General features: G+C 40.8%; 1 protein-coding gene across 4 annotated transcripts in view; it reads right to left on the bottom strand.

Moving 5' to 3' along the window:
- Positions 1-799: 799 nt before the first annotated feature.
- Positions 800-25,413, bottom strand: part of ABHD18 (abhydrolase domain containing 18) — a 49,969-nt gene continuing 25,355 nt past the window's right edge. For 2 of the 4 annotated variants that reach the window (XM_058666866.1, XM_058666865.1), the window contains 9 exons: positions 18,280-18,358; positions 18,084-18,170; positions 16,246-16,271; positions 11,838-11,976; positions 7,532-7,621; positions 6,802-6,903; positions 4,526-4,904; positions 3,675-3,837; positions 800-1,651 (listed from right to left, as the gene is read on the bottom strand). In XM_058666866.1, the coding sequence (XP_058522849.1) occupies positions 1,600-1,651; positions 3,675-3,837; positions 4,526-4,904; positions 6,802-6,903; positions 7,532-7,621; positions 11,838-11,976; positions 16,246-16,271; positions 18,084-18,170; positions 18,280-18,358 (1,117 nt within the window). In that variant the 3' untranslated portion in view covers positions 800-1,599. Of the gene's footprint in view, positions 1,652-3,674; positions 3,838-4,525; positions 4,905-6,801; positions 6,904-7,531; positions 7,622-11,837; positions 11,982-16,245; positions 16,272-17,075; positions 17,323-18,083; positions 18,171-18,279; positions 18,359-25,413 lie in introns of those variants that run through there. The other 2 variants (XM_058666867.1, XM_058666868.1) reach the window with 2 other exon arrangements.

The raw sequence follows: 25,413 nt of genomic DNA on the forward strand, positions 1-25,413 counted from the left end.
CTGAACATGTAATATTGCTACAGTTCAATCAGCTATACTTAGGCAGCTTGATTAGTTACTTGTTTGCTATCAATGACATTATATTATCACATTCATGTGATAAATAATATTTAAATAGTTGTAGAAAATGAAGATGGCAGAGAAGCAGTGGAGTGACAAAAATCTTTAAAAAGGCTGCAAAGGCACATTATAATTCAAATATTCTTACCAGACCAAGAATACATTGTTTGACAACACAGATGTCAAACAAAACTAAATGTACCTACTACAAACTTTCACAACACCCCCCAATTTTTTTTTTTCCTTTAACACTTTTTTTGCTGGTGAAGAAAGCACCAAATCTAGCCATATAATCTTCCATTTTCGAAAACTGGTTGCTACATAAAACTTAGATCTTTTCTGAAAAGTGAAGTTTATATGGGTCCAATCAATTTCATAAATGGCCTTCAAATTCTGAAATTAAAAAGCCAAAACTGGGCCCGGCAGCGTGGCCTAGTGGCTAAAGTCCTCGCCTTGAACGCACCGGGATCCCATATGGGCGCTGGTTCTAATCCCGGCAGCTCCACTTCCCATCCAGCTCCCTGCTTGTGGCCTGGGAAAGCAGTCAAGGACGGTCCAAGGACTTGGGACACTGCATGTGTGTGGGAGACCTGGAAGAGGTTCCTGGTTCCCGGCATCGGATCGGCACAGAACTGACCGTTGCGGCTCACTTGGGGAGTGAATCATCGGACGGAAGATCTTCCTCTCTGTCTCTCCTCCTCTCTGTATATCTGACTTTGTAATAAAAATACATAAATCTTAAAAAAAAAAAGTCAAAACTACTTAATTGGGTGAAAATAAAGCATATACTTAGTACACTAAAAAGTGCTATTTATAATAAAATGATCACATATATGAATTAACATATAAGTCTTCGATTATTTCCATTTTCCATGAATTGAAACTTCTTAAGGGAAATATGCCTGACATTTTAAAAATATATACTTTTCTTAAAATTTTAAAATCTAGTGAAGTCTAATGGATCTTATCTGCATTTCAACACTCACTTTAATTGCTAAAATTAGTTACCAGGCAATTCAGAGTTTTTAGAATTACAAATTAACACTGATTTCATACTTAAGTATAAATTCATGATAGAAAATTAAAGCTGAAAACAAGATTTTCACTTCATCATGCTTCCAAAAATGAAATAAGTATGCTTCCCAAAATGGGCCAATAGCTGAAATGTTATATAAAACTTCACAGTACAGGCTGATTTATTATAATCTTATCTAATTTAACAATTCTATTAAAAAACAAAAGGTTCTATGAACAAACGTATTTTAACTGAATAAATTATTCATAATTATAAATATTATAGACTTTATAAATAGCAACAAATTAGCTTTTGAGTATATGGGATTCCCACAAATAATAACAAAAATACTTCAATGCTATTTAATTGAAATACTGTTTCTAAATTGTTCAACTATATTTTACAGTTGACTGCACACTAAGTTGACAGGTATCAATGTTGTTTCTTGCTCTTCACATCATCACAGGATCGAAGTTCTTTTGTAAGAAACATGATGGCTACGCTGATTACACACAGTGATCCAATTAGTTAGCATATTTATGAAGGAAGCGCTCAAATGCATCATAGATGGCTTGCCTAAAATTGAATATGAAAAACTACAAGGAATTAGCAAAAACGTAGGAAATACAACACCCTTCCTCTGGAAGCAAGCATTTAGTCTAGTGGTTAAAGACACTGGCATCTCACATTAGAGTTCCTAGTTCAACTTCCAGGTCCAGCTCTACTTCAACTTCCTGCCAATGCAAACCTTAGAAGGCAGAGGTGAAGGCTCAAGTAATTGGATTCCTGCCACCCTTGTGGGAGATCCAGGTGGCAATTCCAGACCAAGCACCAGCTGCTTCAGACATTTGGGGAGTGAAGCAATGAATGGCTGGAGCTTCTTTTCTCTCTCTCAATCCCCCCTTCTCTCTCTCAAATATATAACTGGTATAATTTATATAAAAATTAAAAAGAACTGGTCTTTCCTGCCTTACAGCCCGCTTTTGTCACTATGGCATGTGACCTTTCTTTCACTCTCTTTTAAGTAAATCTTGCTTTGTACACTGAAAAAAAAATTTAAAAAGAAAACCAAACTACAAAGTAATCTATGGCTTGAAACATAACCTCCTCTCTAAACAGGTATGAAAAGGATGGGTACCTGGGCCTGGCAGCGTGGTCTAGTGGCTAGAGTCCTCACCTTGAACGCCCCGGGATCCCATATGGGCACCGGTTCTAATCCCGGCAGCTCCACTTCCCATCCAGCTCCCTGCTTGTGGCCTGGGAAAGCAGTCGAGGACGGCCCAAAGTCATGGGACCCTGCACCCACATGGGAGACCTGGAGGAGGTTCCTGGTTTCCGGCTTCAGATCGGTGCAGCACCGGCCCGCTGCGGTCACTTTAGGAGTGAATTACCGGACGGAAGATCTTCCTCTCTGTCTCTCCTCCTCTCTGTATGTCTGACTTTATAATAAAAATAAATCTTTAAAAAAAAAAAAAAGAAAAGAAAAGGATGGGTACCTAAAGGGGAGTCTGTCTCCCACATGGGTGCAGGGATCCAAGTACTTAAGCCATCCTCTGCTGCTTTTCTAAGCCATTAGCAGAGAGCTGGATCAAAAGTGGAACAGTCCAGGCCCAGTGCAGTAGCCTAGTAGCTGAAGTCCTCACATTGCATACACCAGTATTCCATTTGGGTGCCGGTTGGTTTGTATCCCAGCTGCTCCACTTCCCACCCAGCTCCCTACTTGTGGCCTAGGGAAGCAGTTGAGAATGGCCCAAAGCCTTGGGTTCCTACACCTAAATGGGAGACCCGGAAGAGGCTCCAGGCTCCTGGCTTTGGAATGGCTCAGCTCCGGCCAATGTAGCCGCTTGGGAAGATTTTCCTCTCTGTCTCTCCTCCTCTCTATATATCTGCCTTTGCAATAAAAATAAAATGAATCTTAAAAAAAATATATATATTGGGCCCGGCACGGTGGTCTAGCAGCTAAAGTCCTTGCCTTGAACGCCCCAGAATCCCATATGGGCGCCGGTTCTAATCCCGGCAGCTCCACTTCCCATCCAGCTCCCAACTTGTGGCCTGGGAATGCAGTCGAGGACAGCCCAATGTTTTGGGACTCTGCACCCGTGTGGGAGACCTGGAAGAGGTTCCTGGTTCCCGGCATCAGATCGGCGCGCACTGGCCCATTGCGGCTCACTTGGGGAGTGAATCATCGGATGGAAGATCTTCCTCTCTGTCTCTCCTCCTCTCTGTATATCTGACTTTGTAATAATTAATAAATCTTTTAAAAATATATATATAATTCTAGAGTGGGCACTGTGACACAGCCAATTAATCTGCCTTTTGTGACACCTGCATCCTATGTCAGATTACTGTTTTGAGTTCCAGCTACTTTCGGCTCCTACTAAAGTACTTGGGAAGACAGTGAACTATGGCCCAAGTACTTGGGTCCCTGCTATCCATGTAGTTTATTCAAATGTAGCTCCAATAGTTTGGTTTATGGTGTATACACATTGAAATATTGCACTATACTGCATTAAAAATGTACAGGTATTATATGTTAGTAAATTTTTCAAAAAAATAAGAAGCCCCAACAATACAGACAGACATGTGAAAATCATCTTACCTGAAGAGTCCTTGTTTAAAAAGATAAGCACTAATATGACCCCCATTTAAATATCGGATTTCACAACCAGGCCAAATTTCTTGCAGACTTCGGACTCCTGTTCGTGGAATATATGCATCTTCTTTGGCTTGTACCACTATAATGAGGCTTGGGTCAACTGGAACTAGGTATAGGATTTTTTTAAAATGTAGAATACATTAAAAAAGAAGTTAAGATTCTATATAAACTTAATTGTATTACATAATAAGACAAACCACACAATGTAATAAACATGTCAAATGTAAACTCTGTAAATTAGAAATCAACTATAAAATATAATGAGATAAATATTCTAAAAAAGACACAAAATCCAATGTGCTTTTAAAGGACTAAGAAGGACTTAGAATTTCATGTATAAAATAAGAAACATTCAAAGAATCCAACTTATCTTGGAGGATATGGGCCAGCAAAACATACACTGGGGCCAGTGTTGCGGTGCATAAGGACAAGCTATCATCTGCAGAACCAGTATCCCATACGGGCCCTGGTTTGAGTCCTGGCCACTCCACTTCAAATCCAGTTCCCTTCTAACGTGCCTAGCAAAGCAGTGGAGGCTGTTCTAAGGGCTTGAGCTGCTGCACCCACAATGGGAGTCCAAGAAGAAGTGGGTGGTTCCCGGATTTGTCCTGGGCCAACCCCTGGCATTGTGGCCATTTAGGGAAAGAACCAGGTGATGGGAGCTTGTTTTCTCTCTTTGACTTTTAAATAAATGAACAGATTTTCCCCAAAAATGTATTTACCTTATAAAGCATTTAAAAATATTTTGCAACTACTGACATACAATATTATAAATTTCATATAAATCTTAATACCTGAGAAATTTGCAACATGAGTACATTCATCCATGACTCCTTTCATAAATATTAAAGATTCTTTCTGAAGATTGTTTCTTCTTTGTTCTTTACTGAGTAGGTGGTATGACTGAGGGTTACAACTTGCGTAACTACTTTTGTTGGTTGAGGGAGCTGGACTGAAGCACTCCAACTTAGAGGTGTCTTGCACCAAGAGTCCTTTTGATGTGGCACTGACAGATGTTTTACTAGGATTATGGCACTCAGCAGGTTGTGGGGACACAAGTTGATCTGTCATATCTATACTTAAGGTTCTGGAAACTGGATTAAGGTTAGTTAGTTTGTCAGCACTGCTAGAGAATTGTTTCACAAACTCTTGTCCCATTTTGAAAGAATCTGTCTGAATGAATGAAAGAAAATAAAACATTTAATATGAGGTTTTAACTAACAAGCTTGCTAAAGCAAAGTGAAAACAAATGTCTAAATAAATAGACTATAGTAAAAAATATTCAATGGAATAATTTTCAGTTTATAGAAAAAGGAATGAAATCCTGATAGGTTAACACACAGATCAGAATATTAAGAGACTGTTACATGAAAAAACAGGCCAAAAAAAAGGACAAATAATGTTACGATTTACTTGTAAGTGGTCCCTATGGTAGCCAAACATATACATCCAAAAAACCACAACACATTGGTTGCCAGGGTGTAGGGGAAGAGAATCAATCATTATTCAATACATACAGTTCAGTATCAGAAGATGGAAAAATTCTGGAGATGGACAGCAGTGATGGAGAACAACACTGTAAAGGTTCTAAATCTGTCTATGTGCTTCTAAAACATTTAGAATAGTACTTTGTATGTGTATATATTTACCATGCTTTTTAAAAAAACAACAGAGATGTCAAAATCTAGCTGATGATTAAGATAAATGATTCATACTTTTATTACTGAATGCTTTCTACTAAATAGTAAAAAGTATCGCTCAGTCTTTACACCATATTTTACTGCAAAATTTTTGAAATGCATGATCTGCCTAAACCTTAGAACTTATGCAAGTATCCCGGCCATAATGTAAATTCAAGCACAAGAGGTCTCTACCCTCTATCCCTTTCTCGGGTCGAATTAAGAATTAAAAATTATCAGAAGGTAGGTGTTGTAGCACAGTAAAACGAAGCCCTTCCTTGATGTACTATTAGGTAACTAACAGAGAAGAAATTATTTCTATAAGAATACAGAATAAATAAAAAAACTGTACAATTATGATATCAGCATTCTGTAGCCCTCAGTGAACTAACAGGTATAGATAGCAAGCATCAGGGGAAGCTGTATCTCTGTCTCTCTCTCACACACACACACGCACCCCTAGACATTATATACCTCCTTTAGCATTGTTAAGAAATTCAAACCTTGAGTTTTTTCAAGCCTGTAGATGCAGCTTTCAATTCATTTATTTATTTTATTGGAAAGGCAGAGTTACACAGAGAGAATTGTGAGAAATACCTAGCCAGAATTCTATAAGGAATACATCCTAAAGAAAACAAAATGGGGTGGATTCGTTGGTGTTTCAGGTTAAGCTACAGCCTGGAATGCTGGCATCCCTTATGGGTGCTGGTTCAAGTCTGGCTGTTCTACTTCTGATCTAATTCTCTCCTAATGACCTGAAAAAGCAGTGGAGGAATGCTCACATTCTTGTACCCTCTCAGGAGACCCAGAGAAAGCTCTAGGCACCTGGCTTTGAACTGGTCTAGCTCCAGTCATTTCGGCCATTTGGGCGCTGAACCAGTGGTTGGAAGATCTCCTTTCTTCTTTTCTCTCTGTTACTCCCTTTCTCTGTAAATTCTTGTCTTTCAAATAAGCAAAATCTTCTTTAAAAAAACAAGATGGGTCCAGCACAGTTACCTTGTGGCTAAGGTCCTTGCCTTGCACGTGCCAGGATCCCATATGGGCACCAGTTCTCATCCTAGAAGTCCCATTCCCATCTAGCTCTCTGCTTGTGGCTGGGAAAGCAGTCAAGGATGGACCAAAGCCGTGGGACCCTGCACCTGCGTGGGAGACCCAGAAGAGGCTCTGGGCTTTGGATCAGTTCAGCTCCGGCTGTTGTGGCTACTTGGGGAGTGAATCATCAGATGGGAGACCTTCCTGTCTATATATCTGACTTTCCAATAAAAATCAATAAAATTAATCAACCTTGCTAGCTGACAAAATAACTAAAAAAACAAAACAAAAAAACCCAAGGTGAATCATTAACCAAAAAACCTTTCTACCTCATGCTCTATGGAAATTAAAATACTTACTCCACAGTATTCAAGCATGTGAATAATTTCTTCTTCATAAACGGTTTGTGTATAATACTGCTTTTCCAGCTCTCTCCAATTAATGGATTTACTCAACACACCCTAAAATAATAAACTTAATTGAGTTCATTCAAATCACACTATCATGCCAGCTTCACTGACATCCAACACTTTGCACATGCTAGCACAACTTAAACAGGTAAGCACAGACCGTAAAACCCCACGAGGAGAGGGCTCTTCCAGAGTGAAGCCTGCCCTCCTCAAGACTTCAACTTAGATGCTTTGCCAACTCTGATGATTTTGTGTTTTACCCTTTCAATAGTCTTAAGGGTGATTAGGACTTTGTGTCGAGTACTGTGGTTCCTTCTGATGAATTATCAAACCTGGATGCAGTTACAGAGACTGCCAAACACCTACTTTTAATTATATTCCTAACTGGCTGTTTAAATGGTAATGACAAGGACAGGCATTTGGCACAGCCATTACGGCCTGGGTTGAAGCCCTGGCTCTGCTAGTGCACACGCTCGGGGAGAGCAGATGATGGCTCAAGGAAGCGAGTGCCTGATAACCACAGAGAAAACCCAGAAGTTCCTTCCTGTCTCCAACCTGGACCCAATTCTGACTATTTTATGTTCTTTCGGGATGAACCAACAGATGTCTCTGTATATTTTCAAGTAAACAAATAAAAATTTGCAAATAAATAAGTAAATATTAACTGCAATTAAATTACCGTAGTGAAGACCCCAGATGCTGTGGACCAAGACAGACAGGGAATTAAAGGCATGGGCTTAGGCCAGTTGGATACAGCTAAGGAGGCCATCTGTAATATAACAAAGCAGTTTATTAGAACTTTTCATGAAAATTTCCATTCACTAAAATTAAAAATGGCCTTGTTAAATGTCCCAAATCATAAATGCAATAACATGCAACTTCTCCATTAGAAAGCATGAAGTATAATAGAAAAAATTAAGGTAATTGGGTAGGGTGCTATGGCTCAGTGGTAAATCCTTGCCTTGCAAGCTCCAGGATCCCATACAGGCACCTGTTCATGTCCCTGTTGTTCCACTTCCCATCAGGCTCCCTGCCTGTGATCTGGCAAAGCAGTCGAGGACAGCCCAAACCCTAGGGACCCTGCGCCTGCATGGGAGACCTGGAGAGAAGTTCCTGGCTCCTCGCTTTTGATCAGCTCAGCTCTGGCCACTGTGTCCACTTGAGGAGTAATCCAGTGGGCAAAAAATCTTTGTGTATCTCCTCTCTGTCAATCTGCCTTTCCAACAACAACAAAAAAAAATAAGTAAATCTTAAAAAGAAATTCGGCAACTTCAAGATCTTTCACTGAAAGCTACTTCCTACTGTGTAGATATGCAGCAAATGTACTGACATGAAGACAGTGGACAGTGGGCTCAGCCACTGATTTACTTATGTGGCATGATCACAGACAGCAAAATCGTAACTATGAAACCTCAGACTTTCGGAATAGTCTGAGGTTATCAGGAAACTGGTGGAATACAGAGAATATTATACAACACATACAAATTATGTAATATAGGTTTGTACAAGAGAAAAAATTCTGGCTAGAGGAATCAGAGCAGGCTTCATGAAATGGCTGTTTCACCACCTGCAATGCTACTGCAATCCCAAATGGGGGTCTTACAAATAAATGCTTTAAAAATAGTCTTAGGGGGCCCGGCGGCGTGGCCTAGCGGCTAAAGTCCTCGCCTTGAACACCCCGGGATCCCATACGGGCGCTGGTTCTAGTCCCGGCAGCTCCACTTCCCATCCAGCTCCCTGCTTGTGCCTTGGAAAGCAGTTGAGGACGGCCCAATGCATTGGGACACTGCACCCGCATGGGAGATCCGGAGGAGGTTCCTGGTTCCCGGCATCGGATCGGCGCGCATTGGCCCGTTGTGGCTCACTTGGGGAGTGAATCATCGGATGGAAGATCTTCCTCTCTGTCTCTCCTCCTCTCTGTATATCTGGCTGTAATAAAATAAATAAATCTTTAAAAAAAAAATAGTCTTAGGACTTGGTGAGGTAACGTAGTGGCTAAGGTACTCACATTGCATGTGCCCACATCCCATATGGGCTCCAGTTTGTGTCCCCACTACTTTACTTTCCATCCAGCTCCCTGCTTGCAGCCTGAGAAAGCAGTTGAGGACGGCCTAAAGCCTTAGGATTCTGCACCTGTGTGGGGGACCCGGAATAAGTTTCTGGCTCCTAGCTTCGGATTGGCTTTACTTCAACTGCTATGGCCACCTGGGGAATAAACAGGTGGAAGATTTTCCTCCCTGTCTCTCCACCTCTTTATAAATCCGAATTTCCAGTAAAAATAAATAAATAAATATTAAAAGAATATTAAAGTCATCATCCAATTCAGCTATCTTATTTTTTCTTTTTAAAGAATTATTTTTAGTGGAAAGGCAGATATACAGAGAGGAGGAGAGACAGAGAGGAAGATCTTCCGTCAGATGGTTCACTCCCCAAGCGGCTGCAATGGCTGGAACTTAGTCAGTCTGAACGAAGGAGCCTTTTTTGGGTCTCCCACTGGGGCGCAGAGTCCCAAGGCCGTCCTCGACTGTCTTCCCAGTCCAAAAGCAAGGAGCTGGACGGGAAGATGGGCCGCGAGGATTAGAACTGGCGCCCATGTGGAATCCTGATGTGCTCAAGGCGAGGACATTAACTGCTACGTCATTGCGCCAGGCCCCCAATTCAGCTATCTTTACCAATTCAGTAGCAAAAGTAAGCAAAATTATATAATCATCTTTTTTCTTAAGATTTATTTATTTACTTGAAATCTATAGATAGAAAGAGAGAGAAAGACAGAGTTCTTCTATCCACTGGCTCACTCCCCAAATGGCTAAAAGGTTGGACCAGGCCTAATCCAAAGTCAGGAGCTCTATTTGGTTGTCCTACGTGGGTGCAGGAGCCCAAGCATTTGGGGCATCTTCTGCTGATTTCCCAGGCCATTAACCTACTGGGCCATGATGCTGTCCCTGTTTTGTTCTTTCCTTTTTTTTTTTTTTTTTTTAATACGTATTTATTTCTATTAGAAAGGCAGAAATAGAAAGAGAAGAGACAGAAAGCTCTTCAGGCTGCTGGTTCACTCCCAAGTGACTGCAGCAGACAGAGCTGAGCTGATCTGAAGCCAGGAGCTTCTTCCAAGTCTCCCACTTAGGTGCAGGGTCCCTAGGCTTTGGGCCATTCTCAATTGCTTTCCTAGCCCACAAGTGGAGCTGGACGGGAAGTGGAGCACCTAGGATATGGATAGGTGCCCATATGGCATCCTGGCGATTGCAAGTTGAGGATTTAGCCAGTAAACCTTGGCGCTGGCCCTGTTTCTTAAGACAAATCCTTATTTATTTGGAAGTCAGAGTTACACAGAGCAAAGGAAAGACCAAAGTCATGTATCCATTGGCTTACTCCACAGATGGCAACCTTAGCCATGGCTGGATCAAACTGAAGCCAAGAGCTTCATTCTGGTGTCCCATGTGGATGCAGGGGCCCAAGCCTTGAGGCATCTTCCAATGCTTTTCACAGGCTACTAGCAGGAAGCAGGGTACAAGTGGACCAGTCAAGCTGAAACTGTCATCCCTAAAGGATACTGACTGGCATTATAGACGGCAACGCTGAACATTATGCCACAATGCCAGCCTCTCTGGTTATCTCCTAAATTAACTTTAGGTACAGAATTATTTTTAATATTAGTGACAGTAGGGCACGGCGGCGTGGCCTAGCGGCTAAAGTCCTCGCCTTGAAAGCCCCGGGATCCCATATGGGCGCTGGTTCTAATCCTGGCAGCTCCACTTCCCATCCAGCTCCCTGCTTGTGGCCTGGGAAGGCAGTCGAGGACAGTCCAATGCATTGGGACCCTGCACCCGCGTGGGAGACTCGGAAGAGGTTCCAGGTTCCCGGCTTCTGATCGGCGCGCATCGGCCCGTTGCGGCTCATTTGGGGAGTGAATCATTGGACGGAAGATCTTCCTCTATGTCTCTCCTCCTCTGTGTATAGCTGGCTGTAATAAAATGAATAAATCTTTAAAAAAAATATATTAGTGACAGTAGGAAAGATTCCAAACTTGCTCCACTTCTGAGCCAGCCTCTTGTTTTTGGCCTGGGAAAAGCATCAGAAGACAGCCCTGCCACCCACATGGGAGAGCAGGGTGAAATTGCTGGCTTCAGCCTGACCAGCCCTGGCATTGTGGCCATCCCTGCAGTCTAACAGTGGCAGAAGATCTCTGACTTTTCTTCTCTGTAACTCTTTCAAATAAATCTTAAAAACAAAAAACAAGCAAAAAAAAGGGCCCGGCGGCGTGGCCTAGTGGCTAAAGTCCTCGCCTTGAAAGCCCCGGGATCCCATATGGGCGCCGGTTCTAATCCCGGCAGCTCCACTTCCCATCCAGCTCCCTGCTTGTGGCCTGGGAAAGCAGTTGAGGATGGCCCAAAGCCTTGGGACCCTGCACCCAAGTGGGAGACCCGGAGAAATTCCTGGTTCCCGGCTTTGGATTGGTGCAGCACCGGCCGTTGTGGCTCACTTGGGGAGTGAATCATCGGACGGAAGATCTTCCTCTCTGTCTCTCCTCCTCTGTGTATAGCTGGCTGTAATAAAATGAATAAATCTTTAAAAAAAAAACAAGCAAAAAACAAAAACAAAAACAAAAAAAAAGGGGGGGGGGGAAACCAACCCTGGGACTGCACTACAAGCATCCCATACGGGTGGCAGTTCACGTTCCAGCTGCTTCACCGCTGATGCAACTCCTTGCTGATGTGCTAGGAAGGCAGTGAAGGATGACCCAGGTCTTTGGGGTCCTGCGCTCAATGGGAGATCCGGATGAATCTGACTCCTGGCTTCAGATTGGTTTAGCTCAGGTTGTTGTGGTCCCTTGGGGACTGAACCAGTGAATCTAAGATCTCTGTGTTTCTCCCTCTCAAATCTGCTTTTCAAATAAAAATACACCTTAAAAAAACAAATACATACAGATTCTGTAGAACTTGTTCCCATAATCATAATTAAATATAAGTTGAAACGAAAAGGCTTACATGTCCTCCCATGGATATTCCGGTCATTCCTAGAGGTCCATAACCTTCTCTCTCCAGCCAGTGCAAGAGAGCTGCAGATTCTAAAACAAGAGCGCCTCCCATCACAAAAAGATCAGATACGTTTTTTAAGCTGGATCTTCTAGCCTCACGAAACAAAACAAAAATGACTTATTTCAGACATGTATGCTTTTTAATAAGAATTTACAACAGGCAAACATGGTTTTATCTTAAAAGACCATACAGCTAAGTACAACAATGCAACACATTAACAGAATTAGAATGCTGCCAGCCCTGTTCTACGTATCTGTCACACAAAACTTAAAAACAAAGTGCCTGTTATAATCTTTATTGAATTTCAATTAGTTCAGTGACTATTTTGAAGATTACTTTATAAACATGCTAGTATACATAATGTTTAAGAATTTATGTGAAATATTTTAATATTGACAATTTTTAGTAAAATTATCACTGCTGGTAAAGAAAAAACAAGTTTACGTTTGTCTTACTAACAGAATTTAAACCATAAAATTTTCTAAAAAGTCGTAAGAATTCAGCTGAACAGTAGGCTCATCCATTACTGAAATTTTAAATGTATTGCTTATTGTCACAAAATACACAGTTTATGCAATAACAAATAAGAAATACAAATTTTTATAAATAGCATATTTTAACTAACTTACAGGAGCAATTACAGTGCAATTTCCTGCTTTTTTTTTTTAAAGCTTTGTTTTTTGTTTTGTTTTGTTTTATTGGAAAGGAGGATATACAGAGAGGAGGAGAGACAGAGAGGAAGATCTTCCATCCAATGGTTCACTCCCCAAGCAGCTGCAACGGCTAGAGCTTAGCCAATTCGAAGCCAAGAGCCAGGAACTTCTTTCTCGGTCTCCCACACGGGTGCAGAGTCCCAAGGCTTTGGGCCATCCTTGACTGCTTTCCCAGGCCACAAGCAGGGAGCTGGATGGGAAGCAGGGCCACCGGGATTAGAACCGGCACCTATATGGGATCCCGGCGCATGCAAGGCAAGGACTTTAACTACTATGCTATCGCTCCGGGCCCTTCTGTTATGTTTTAAAATTGAAAATTGCATGGAAGTACATTTCCTTACAGGTACTTTAATACATACTTTTAGATTCTGAAATCATCTTGATTAAAAAGTATTGTTTTTATTATTAGTGTAAATTAGAACCTATTCTTCAAAAATGAAATTTGTATAAACACTTCCAAAATTGGCTACATGATGAAACCTTGTCAAAGTATACAAATATTCACTTACTAGTGGTTTTTTATTGTATACCTACCCATAATAATTACATGAGAAGCAGCAGTTGCCATAATGTCAAGTATGACAACAAGAATCTTAGGCTGGGCCCGGCGCCGTGGCCTAGAAGCTAAAGTCCTCGCCTTGAACGCCCCGGGATCCCATATGGGTGCTGGTTCTTATCCCGGTGGCCCTGCTTCCCATCCAGTTCCCTGCTTGTGGCCTGGGAAAGCAGTCCATTACGGCCCAAAGCCTTAGGACCCTGCACCTGCATGGGAGACCCGGAAGAGGTTCTTGGTTCCCGGCTTTGGATCGGCGTAGCACCAGCCGTTGCACTCACTTGGGGAGTGAACCATTGGATGGAAGATCTTCCTCTCTGTCCTCCTTTCGGTATAGCTGACTTTCCAATAAAAATCAAAAATGAAAAAAAAAGAATTTTAGGCCCCAGTGAAGTGTGTCTCTTCTCAAGTCCTCTCAAATGTTCTCAGTCTAAAAGGCTAGAAACCATACTATTATGCATAAGAAAATCACTCACACTCATATGTCCTCAGAAAAGAACCCAGTTATTCTCTGTTGCCTAGCCTTAAGAAAAAGTTTTCATTAATGAATTCATAGTTGCCCTGTTTATTTTGTTCTTGTATAAAGGAAGTCCTAAATTCTCAGATTAACCTCAGCTTCCATTTTTACTTAGACGTTTTGACATGAGGATCTAATGCAGAAAATTATAACTATATACCTAGCCTCAAATTATTTAATCACTATTGATGAAAACAGATTTATTTATTTATTTAAAGATTTATTTTATTTTTATTACAAAGTCAGATGTACTGAGAGGAGGAGAGATAGAGAGGAAGTGGAGCTGCTGGGATTAGAACCAGTGGCCATATGGGATCAAGGCGAGGACCTTAGCCATTAGGCCACGCTGCCGAGCCCTATTTATTTATTTTTTAAACAGTGCTAGCATTTATTGGTCTTAACAAGAACAGATATGGGGAAGAGTTCACAAGAGCTCAGAAGTAGCCCAGCTCAGGGCTGAGCAGGGGTCAATAAACAATGTTACAGGGTGGACCAAGCAACCAAAAGACACTGCTAGCCTAAGGAACCCATTAGCTCTTGAAAGTCAGTATGGAAATCCTAGAAGACTTCCTGAAAGGGTTCCTGGTGGGACCCCGGTGGGATCTGGGCCACCAGAGGGAAGGAGTTTCCCCTTGGAGTGCATGGAGGATGCTTCTGTCTCAAGGGCTGCAGCCGGAGCCGGGGCCGAGGCTTTGGAAGCTGTGTTTCAGTATGTAGATTTATGACTTTTAAAAAGAAATATTAGTTGTGCTCAAATTACAACCCACTTCCTACTTAAGGATTCTTTTTTTTTAATTTTAAAAAATTTTTTATCGGGCCCGGCGGCGTGGCCTAGTGGCTAAAGTCCTCGCCTTGAAAGCCCCGGGATCCCATATGGGCGCCGGTTCTAATCCCGGCAGCTCCACTTCCCATCCAGCTCCCTGCTTGTGGCCTGGGAAAGCAGTTGAGGACGGCCCAATGCTTTGGGACCCTGCACCCGCGTGGGAGACCCGGAGGAGGTTCCAGGTTCCTGGCATCGGATCGGCGCGCATTGGCCCGTTGTGGCTCACTTGGGGAGTGAATCATCGGACGGAAGATCTTCCTCTCTGTCTCTCCTCCTCTCTGTATATCTGGCTGTAATAAAATGAATAAATCTTTAAAAAAAAATTTATCTTGAAATTTGAATTATGTGGTACAATTTCGTATAGACTGGGATTTCCCCCCAAATTCCCACCCCTGACAGATTTTCACCATTTTACTATAGTGGTATAGTCCTTCATAAGGAATCACCATTCCATCATTCTCTTATTTAAGTGTACCCCGACACTGCTGGTACAATGTCAGACAGTCCAGCATCACATTGTCTACACATTTCCAACAGTTTCATTGGGAATCCATTTTTTGTCTAGAAGTAGGAATGAATGTTGCATTATATCCCCACATCTGGACATGGTGGCACCCAGTACTTCATTGCTATATACATTTTCAAGGATTATTTCTTAAAAATTAAACACATGAGACCATTACTATATTTCTTGAGTAGGTAGCAAGTACTATCTTATGAACATTATAATTCTAACATTAATTCTATATGGAAGAATGATACCGTACTCTCATTTTATAAATTAATTGGTACATAAAAAGGCCAAAGTCATACAAGCAGCAAACAGTGCATTTCAATTACAATATATATCTATTGATGCCACAATTCGTCTTTCTTTTATACTTTCTCATACCTCATAAACTTAATTTTTGGTTTTTAACTAAAATACAGATAGGGCAAAAATGCCATAAATAATTCTGAGTTTAGGACTTGGTTCCAGAGTAGAAATTCTGGAACTATTCACTGTAAAGTTCAGTTTTTCACAATGTTTCATGAATTCATTCAAAGCTATCCAGGGTCATTCTCAATTACCTATAGTATGCACCCCACAATACTTAAACCTGTATTTCTTTCAAGCCATGACTGTACAGAACATGTACTTTCAAATCTGCATTTTCAGTACTTTCTCTCTGCTTGTTTTCTCTACTTGCAGATATAACAGAAATCACAAATTTAACACATGCAAGGCATAACGTTCCCACCACTACATCCAATTCATGAAGTGTTATTTCAACTTGTGAATTTGATTCTGAATCCATGAAAACTTCTATTGCCACTGCCAGCACTTTGGCTAATCTTTCCAACAGTCACTTTTTGGTAGTGATAAACATCAGAAGTCACTTTAATTTTTTCTCCCCTATGAATAAGAGCTGGATGAGAGGACCCTGTGTTACTGTTGTGTTCCCAATGTCCACATAAACCACATCAAACACAATAGAGATTACAAAAGTTTAAAACAATTACCTTCAAAGTTCATCATTTTAAAAGATCAGAAAGTTTATCTTGAGATTTTGTATGCTATGTATTACAAGAATAAAGAATAGCATCTATTTCAAATACATTTTAAAAAGGAAATTAAACTAAAAGGAATATTAAAATTTCAGCAAAAATTTCCATAATACCTGAATGTTTAAATTTAGAAATTGAAGGTTACTAAAAATTATAATAGCCTATGGAAATTGGGAATAACAATGAAGGTAAAATATACTTACATTTGGTCTTTGGGTTTCCTGCAGCCATTTAAAAATGTGGGTCAAAGAGAAAAGTTTTAAAAGAATTAAATGTATCATTTCTCTCAAAGCTTACTAACTTAAGCAAAATCAATTATAATACAATACTGAAATAATTACTTTCCAGTTATCTCATGTAGATTATAAAAGCTCAAGTTTTCCAACTTAATTACTTTAAAAAAATCATTTGAGTTACAGACATGTACAGCACAATCCACCCATTTAAAGCGTCCAGTTTCTGTCTTTCCTCTTCACTCTCCCACCAACACTGTCCTGTTCCTACCCTGCTGGAATAAAACCTTATAAAGTAAAAATAAATAATAAATAAATAAATAAATAAATAAATAAATAAAAGTGTCCAGGTTAATGTTTTCAACATTTTCAAAGGATTGTGCAAACTTCAACTTTAGTTTAAAATGAAGTTCACTGATTTGTCTACTTCTATGACTATTGAAAATTCACAAAATATAGACAAGCATTAACAGAAGAAAAACTACTTCATTGTGTAAACAAACACACTAACACTTCGATGTATTTCTTTCTAGTACTTGTCCTCATGAAGCTTGTTTTATATTTTATATTTTCAGAGTGGGGTTTTTTTTTTTGCATATCCCTGCCCTATAATAAAATCTTACATCTTGCCTTTATACCAAACACTTCTTATATATTGTAAATTTTTAGTAATAACATAATTGACAACTTACTGAATGCTTATTATTTACCTAGTACTATTCCAGACAGGATGAAATATAACTTAAAGGAGATTATTCCCATTTATCAATGAGAAATCTAGGTACTTAACAGTGAAATACCCTTGCAGTATGCTCCACAGGAAGGACCATATGATGATGTCAGGTGGCTGTTCCTCATCCCTGGGTACTGGGGTGGTTGGGAGGCTGGGCTTCTCCCCTTATCTATTCCTTCCCCTCAGGTAAAAGGAGAAGAAAAAGAAAATTTGCAAACAATGGTCTCGCCCACTTTCCCTTAATCCTTGACTCTTTCCATCCTGATCAACTATGTAAAAATCATCACAAATTTAAAAATAAAATAAATAAATAAATAAATACAAAGTGTCACAGCAATAACCACAACACAATCAACTGCATAGAATCCCCATATTGTGAACAACAACTTACACAATCACTTCTCTACTGTAAACAATTAACCTACTATAAATGCTTTACTATTATTTAGAGCTATATAAATCTTCTTAGTTCTTTATCCTTAGAAAAAAATTCTCAGAATAAGAACCTCTGTTGGGTATGCAGATCTTCCAAGGGTAAACACACTGAGTTAAAATGCTTTTGCAATAAGTTGATTTTCACAGCCATCAGTAATAAGCATACCCATTTCATAGCAGCCTCACCAGTACCGTGTTGCAGTCTGTTTAATTCTTTTGTCATTGTTGTTCTAACTTTACATTTCTTCTGTTTCCGTCAATGATGAGTATTTCTTTATATTTGTGCATCAGTTTCATTTCTTCTTTTGTGAATGGTCTGACACCATTTTTAAAATTAAGTTAAGAACTGTTCTAAGCCTCACACTGTCATTTCATTCAAAAGTCTGCTTCATAATAAAGATTACACTTATCAAAATGCAGCATAAGTTCCATATGAAATGAAAACATAATTTATCTCCATTAGACTACAATTCTTGGGCTAGTTTTAAAAAGGCATTAAATAATCTTTCATTCTTAAATATTTTTTAAACTGATGATTAAATTTAACTGACTTGGAAAAGTATATGTATTATTTCTTTTGATGACTGAATACAAAGATAAATAAACCACAGAAAAGGGCCCATAGGTAACACGAAAGGATATAATAAGGGTTTTCTAACAACAAAGAAGCCATTCGTGCTTCTTTAATCATAGGCCGGGCCATTAGTGTTCGTCGTCTCCAGTAATGCTAAGGGAAAAAAAAAAGATAAGATACTTCATGACTAACAACCACATCTGTTAAGAAGAACATATTATCAAAATATGGATACATTGAGGTATTAACAATAAAGTCTTACATGATCTCCTGTTCCAGCAAGATGAATGCACACAGGTCTGTATTTGCTGTTCCATTCCTTAGGCACAATAAATTGGAATCTATTTACAAAAGAAAACACAACCCAGTGAAATTCTTTTTAAAAGAGTATAATCACATCCCATGCTCCTGGATAGGTAAAATCAATATCATTAAAATGTCTATACTGCCAAAAGCAATATATACATTCAACACAATCCCAATCAAATTGCCCAAAACATTCTTCATGGAACTGGAAACAATGATCCAAAGGTTCATCTGGAAGCACAAAAAACCACGGATAGCTAGAACTATCCTGAAGAACAGGAAGTTAGCAGGGGGAATCACAGTTCCGGACCTCTGGACATACTATAGGGCAGTGGTTATCAAAACAGCGTGGTACTGGCACAAAGATAGAGAGGAAGATCAATGGAGCAGAATAGAAACCCACACAGATACAGCCAAATAATCTTTGACAAAAAGACAAACGACAATCCAGGCAAATGGGAAGGTCTGTTCAATAAATGCTGTTGGGACAACTGGTTGATAGCCTGCAGAAACAAAAAAATAGATCCACATCTCTCACCATACACTAAGATCAGATCTAAATGGATAACAGATCTAAACCTATATCCAGAAACCTTCAAACTTTTGGAAGAAAATGTTGGAAACACACTGGAACACTTAGGGGTAGGCCCTCACTTCCTAAAAAAGACTCCAGATGCAGTAGAAATTAAGACCAAAATAAACAATTGGGACCTCATCAAACTAAGAGGCTTCTGTACAGCTAGAGAAACAATCAACAAAGTATAAAGGCAACCCACAGAATGGGAGAAGATCTTCGCACACGACATAGGTGATAGAGGGCTGATCTCCAGAATATACAAAGAGCTACAAAACAACCAAAATGTCAAAACAAACAAGCCACTCAAGAAATGGGCACGGGAAATGGGCAAACACTTCACAAAGGAACAAACCCAAATGGCAAATAAGCATATGAAAAAATGCTCAAGTTCCCTGGCAATAAGGGAAATCCAAATTAAAACATCAATGAGGTACCACCTAACGCCAGTAAGACTGGCCCACATGAATAAAAGCACCAGCGACACTTGTTGGCGAGGTTGCGGGGAAAAGGGAACCCTACTCCACTGCTGGTGGGGCTGCAGGCTGGTACAGCCTCTATGGAAATCAGTATGGAGAATATTCAAACAACTCAAATTCAACATACCGTATGATCCAGCAATAGCACTCCTAGGAATATATCCAGAACACTTGTTCTATGAGAAACCAACATGCACTCCTATGTTCATAGCAGCACAATCAGTAATTGCAAAAACATGGAAACAACCAAAATGCCCATCAACAGAGGATTGGATAAGAAAGCTATGGTTCATCTACTCCATGGAATACTACTCAGCTATTAAAAAAAACAAAATGCAGTTCTTTGTGGCCAAATGGGCCAAACTGGAAACCATCATGCTAAGGGAAATGAGCCAATCCCAAAAGGTTAAATACCACATGTTTGCCTTGATTTAAGATGATATGATGTTATGTATAACATGTCATGTTTTGAATGTTATATGTTGTGTATAAACTAAAATTGAAGTATAGGTGAGGTGGTCACAGAAGGTGGCTGGGAACTCGCATTTACTTTTAACATATTGGTTACTCATTACTATGTCAATTAATTCCATAATGATGTAAATTTTTGCTGATGGTATGTTGGAGCTTTCAATTGACTGGGATGATACTCTGCTGGCTCTGTCTTCAGACCAGAGAGGGTATACCTAAGAAGCCGTTGAACTAGACGGGACAATAAGATACTGGACTCTATGTTTGGTATACGCTTGCAATGGGGAAATCTCAACTGAACTTGAGCTGTGGTTATGCAACAAGGTGGAGGAATCCACCATGGTGGGAGGGTTTGGGGAGGGGTGGGGAGAACCCAAGTATCTATGTAACTGTGTCACATAATACAATGTAATTACTGAAGTTAAATAATAAATAATTAAAAAAAATAGTATAATTATTTTTTAAAAGTTTATTTGGAATATTCACATTCAAATTATAATTGACTAATGTTTCTCTAAGCCACAAAGATGTATATATATATATATATATATATATATATATATATATATACACACACACATATAAATGTGTGTGTGTGTTAATTTTATTTGAAAGACAGATTTACACAGAGAGATTTTGCATCTGTTGGTTCATTTCTCATACAGCCACAATAGTAAGAGCTGGGCTGGTATAATTTCTCCAGGTCTCCCAACTGGGTATAGGGGCCCAAGGATATGAGCCTTCCTCTGCTGCTTTTCCAGACACATTAGCAGGGAGCTGGATTGGAAGTGAAGTAGCAAGGACTCAAATGTGAGCCCATATGAACACCAGTGCGGCAAATGGAGGATTAGTCTGCCTGCCACCGCACAGACCCCACCCACAATGATATTCTGATCTGGTTTTTGTTGGAGCTTTCAAATATTTACTACAGTATAAACATAAAAATTAATAATAATTATTATTTTAAAAAAGATTTTCTGCCAAGTTCACTAGCAAACCTTTATAAATGCATAATGAACTTAGTGGGTGAGACCATTGTTTCCACATTCTCTTTTTTCCCTCTTGTGTCTGGGGGAAGAGGGGAGATAAAGAGGGAAGCCACACCCAGCCTCCCAAATGCCTTTATTCCCTGGGATGGGGGACAGCCACCTGATGCCATCCTAGGGTCCCTGATGTGAGGCATGCTCTGAGGATCCCGCTCAAGTGGTTTTGATAGTTCAACAGTTTTGAATTGCTGTCCATCTCGCCATTCCAAGCACGATGAACTACCCCCAGAATCCACTGGGTGACACAGTGCACTAACTTAAGAGTCTTTATTTGCCCATTCACTGCTGACACTTGGCTAGGGTAGTTGATCAATTTGTTCTGTCCTCCGTCCTCTGCTATGATACCAGGTGATCTGCTATGATCTCCAGGTCCCAATGCAGTGCCATATCCTCCATGTGCACCTGAATACTCCGTCCACCGCTTCGTCTAAGCCACTGAGGAGGCCCAGCTCTAGCACATGCACTCCATGGTCAGACCATAGAGCCTGCAATTCTCTCCATGGTTGGAGTTCTAAGTCCAGCAGTTCAGCTGGGGAGACGCCCAAAGAAGCCACAAACCCTGATTGTTATGTGTACTTGCCAATACAAGGTCCAGCATAGTCCGTTGTCCAAATCACCCTATGCTCACACTAGTGGTTGCAATTGCTGGGTCAGCTCTGTCTCTAGGCCTGTCTTCTAAACAAACCAAAGGGTGCTGGAACCCAGCTCGATCCTGCCCACCACACACTCAGCCCTCACACGAAACAGCAGGAGCTGCAGCCTAGTTGGAGAGACCTCCAAAATCCCCACCAGACCCAACCCCTGACCTGGGACTGGTCACATGCTACATTTTAAAGCTCCTGTTACATATATTGTGAAAACAGTGTTTTCTTTTAAGATTTATCTATTTTTTTTAAAGATTTATTTATTTTATTGGAAAGTCAGATATACAGAGAGGAGAAGAGACAAGGAAGAAGATGTTTCATCTGATGATGCACTCCCCAAGTGGCCACAACGGCTGGAGCTGAGCCGATCCCAAGCCAGGAGCCAGGAGCCTCTTCCGGGTCTCCCATGCGGGTGCAGGGTCCCAAGGCTTTGGGCCGTCCTCGACTGCTTTCCCAGGCCACAAGCAAGGAGCTGGATGGGAAGTGGGGCTTCTGGGATGAGAACTGGTGCCCATATGGGATCTTGGCATGTACAAGCCAAGAGCCTTAGCTGCTAAGCTGTGCCGGGCCCTATAGTTTTGTTTTTATAATACAGAAAAAAATTTACCTTTAAAATGTTTTTTTTTTAAGTCTTATAGGCAGAAAGAGGGAATTTTTTTTAAAGATTTATTTATTTTTATTACAAAGTCAGAAATACAGAGAGGAGGAGAGACAGAGAGAAAGATCTTCCGTCCGATGATTCACTCCCCAAGTGAGCCACAACGGCCGGTGCTGCACCAATCCAAAGCCGGGAACCAGGAATTTCTCCGGGTCTCCCACGCGGGTGCAGGGTCCCAAGGCTTTGGGCCATCCTCGACTGCTTTCCCAGGCCACAAGCAGGGAGCTGGATGGGAAGTGGAGCTGCCGGGATTAGAACCGGCGCCCATATGGGATCCCGGGGTGTTCAAGGCAAGGACTTTAGCCACTAGGCCACACCACTGGACTCTAACAGGAATTTATAGCTAGGACCAAAACAGACATATTGAATGCAGGTATTGTGATGCAGAACATATATCTTTTTTGCTTTTTAAATATTTATTTTATCTATTTATTTTTTATTTGAAAGGCAGAGTTAGAAAGGTCCTCTATGTACTGGCTCTCTTCCCAATAGCTGTAATGGCCAGAGTTGAAGGTATCCAAAACCAGGACCTAAGAGCCTTTTCTGGGTGCATGGACCCAAAGGACTTGATTCACCCTCCACTGCTTTCTCAGGCCATAAGCAGGAAGCTGGATCAGAAGTGGAGCAGCACAAGCTGAACTGGTGACCATATGGGATGCTGGTGCTACAGGTGGAGGGGTGCTGGCCCTCTGGGCACACATCTTTAGCACTAGGTTAAGCATTCACCCATTTTAATCATTGTTCAGTATACAATTCATGGGTATTAAGTACAGGGGCAAGACAATTGTACCCACATCCCATGACAGAGAGTATGTTTTCAAGTCATGGGTCCCTTCCCAATTCAATTTTCCTGCTAATGCACATCCTGGAGTGCATTGCTTGGCACTTCAAAGAGCTGGGTCCTAGAGTGAGTTCCTGGCTTCTAATTTGGGCAGTGAATCAGCAGATGCAAGTCAGTTATTCATTCCGTCCCATTGTCTCAGGTAACATGTCTAAGTAAATCATTCGTTCTGCTGTGCAATTGTCACTCCATGTCTCCAGAGCTTTTTCATTTCCCAAATCGATGTGACATTTCAGAATCATTAGCACAGTAACATGTTGTGCTGTGCCACCTCAATATCTGGCCTGTGGTGGCTGCATTTTCAGGCAATGTAAAACCTCAATTCTGAATTCATTTTGGACCAAAGAGGCACGACCACCAGTTACCTACCGCCAATAAATTTTGTTGAACAGAACATAGATATCTACAGTTAAGATGGTTCAAGAAGTATTATTTTTTGTTTTGTGCACAGTGAAACTCAATTTCAACCTCTTATTATTATTATTATTATTATTATTATTATTTAACTTGAAAGGCAGAGTTACAAAGAGAGGAACAGACTTAGGGATAGACAGAGCTCTGTCAGCTCGATCACTCTTCCAATGACAGAAATGGTTGGGGCTGGCCCAGCCAAAGTCCAGGTGTCTCACGTAGATGGCACATGTCCAAATACTTGGGCTACCTTCTGATGCTTTCAGGTACATTAGCACAGAACTGGTTCTAACATGGAGTAGCAGAGCTGGCTCCATGGCTCAACTGGTTAATCCTCTACCTGTAAGCTCCAGCATCCCGTATGGGTACCAGTTTTTGTCCTGACTGCCTCACTTTCCATCCAGTTTCCTGCGTATGGTCTGGAAAAGCAGCAGAAGATGGTACAAAGCCTTGGGACCCTGCACGCAGGTGGGAGATCCAAAGGAAGCTCATGGCTCCTGATCAGCTCTACTCCAGCCATTGCAGCCATTTCAGGAGTGAACTAGCAGATGGAAGATCTTTCTCCCTGTCTCTACTCCCCTTTGAAATCTGCCTTTCCAATGAAAATAAATAAATCTTTTTTTAAGAGAATATCTTCAGTACAAATCTAGACATCTTTGCTACTCTTTTAGCTAGGAGGATGGCCCAAGCACTTGTTCTATATTCAACTGATTTCATAGGCACTTTACCTAGGAACTGGATTGGAAGCACAGCAACTGTGACTCAAACTAATGGTTATATTTGGAATTTGGAAAAGAATGGTTGTATTCTGGGTATGGAGGGCTGTGGTAGACATGTTTTGTCAGCTGCGGAGACATGGGAAAACAAGACTACTAAAGACATGGATACGGGGGATAAAGAGGGTGGCAAGGTGAGGGAAATTATTTTCTGCGATTTTGATGGCTTTTCATTTTCTACCTCAAAATCACTTGATATAAAAGGCACACACGTTAACCAAGATTATTCTTTGTTTCCTACCCCAATCCCCTCTAATTGGAGTGGTGATAAAAGTAAAACACTTGAGTAAAAAGCTAGAAACTAGGGATAGGCAGGTAGTGTGACAGGTTAAGCCAGTGACATCTAGATTGCATAGAGCAGCGTGTGATGAACATAACAACAAAATGCACTTAAAAAATATCTTTGTGGGCATGGAGCAGCAGCCCAGTAGTAGCTTAGTGGCTAAAGTCCTCGCCTCACATGTGCCAGGATCCCATATGGTCACTAGTTCTAATCCCGGCAGCCCCACTTCCCATCCAACTCCCTGCTTGTGGCCTGGGAAAGCAGTGGAGGATGACCCAAAGCCTCGGGACCCTGTACCCACATGGGAGACCTGGAAGAAGTTCCTGGCTTCAGATCAGCTCAGCTCCAGCCACTGTGGCCATTTGGGGAGTGAATCAGTGGATGGAATATCTTCCTCTCCGTGTCTCTCCTCCTCTTTGTATATCTGACTTTCCAATAAAAATAAATAAATCTTTTAAAAATTTAGGTGTGTATATAACCATCCCCTCAAAATGTGAAATGTTTGGAATATTAACTGACATAATGTTTAACTTGTATGTGAAATGTGTGAAACATTAGTTAACGAGATGTAATTGTGTGTAATCTAGAGTAAGGAGCTTTACCAACAGGCATGTCAGGACTTACTGATGAACTAGGAATAATAGCTTGTAAGGTGTGTAAAACAAGATCACGTTTAGCCCCCCTCACTAATCTGTAAGGGAGAGATACACAAAGCTGAAGAAGAGATAAAGCCCCAGCAAGTATTAACAAGGGCTAAGCTGGCCCACCACGGTAGTGTAAAGGCTAAAGTTCTCGCCTTGCATGTGCCAGGATTCCATGTAGGATCTAGTTTGTGTTCCAACTGTTCCACTTCCCATCAGGCTCCCTGTTTGTGGCATGAAAAAGCAGTAGAGATGGCCCAAGGCAC

Source organism: Ochotona princeps, chromosome 7 (genome assembly GCF_030435755.1).
Source record: "Ochotona princeps isolate mOchPri1 chromosome 7, mOchPri1.hap1, whole genome shotgun sequence".
Classification (NCBI taxonomy): domain Eukaryota; kingdom Metazoa; phylum Chordata; class Mammalia; order Lagomorpha; family Ochotonidae; genus Ochotona; species Ochotona princeps.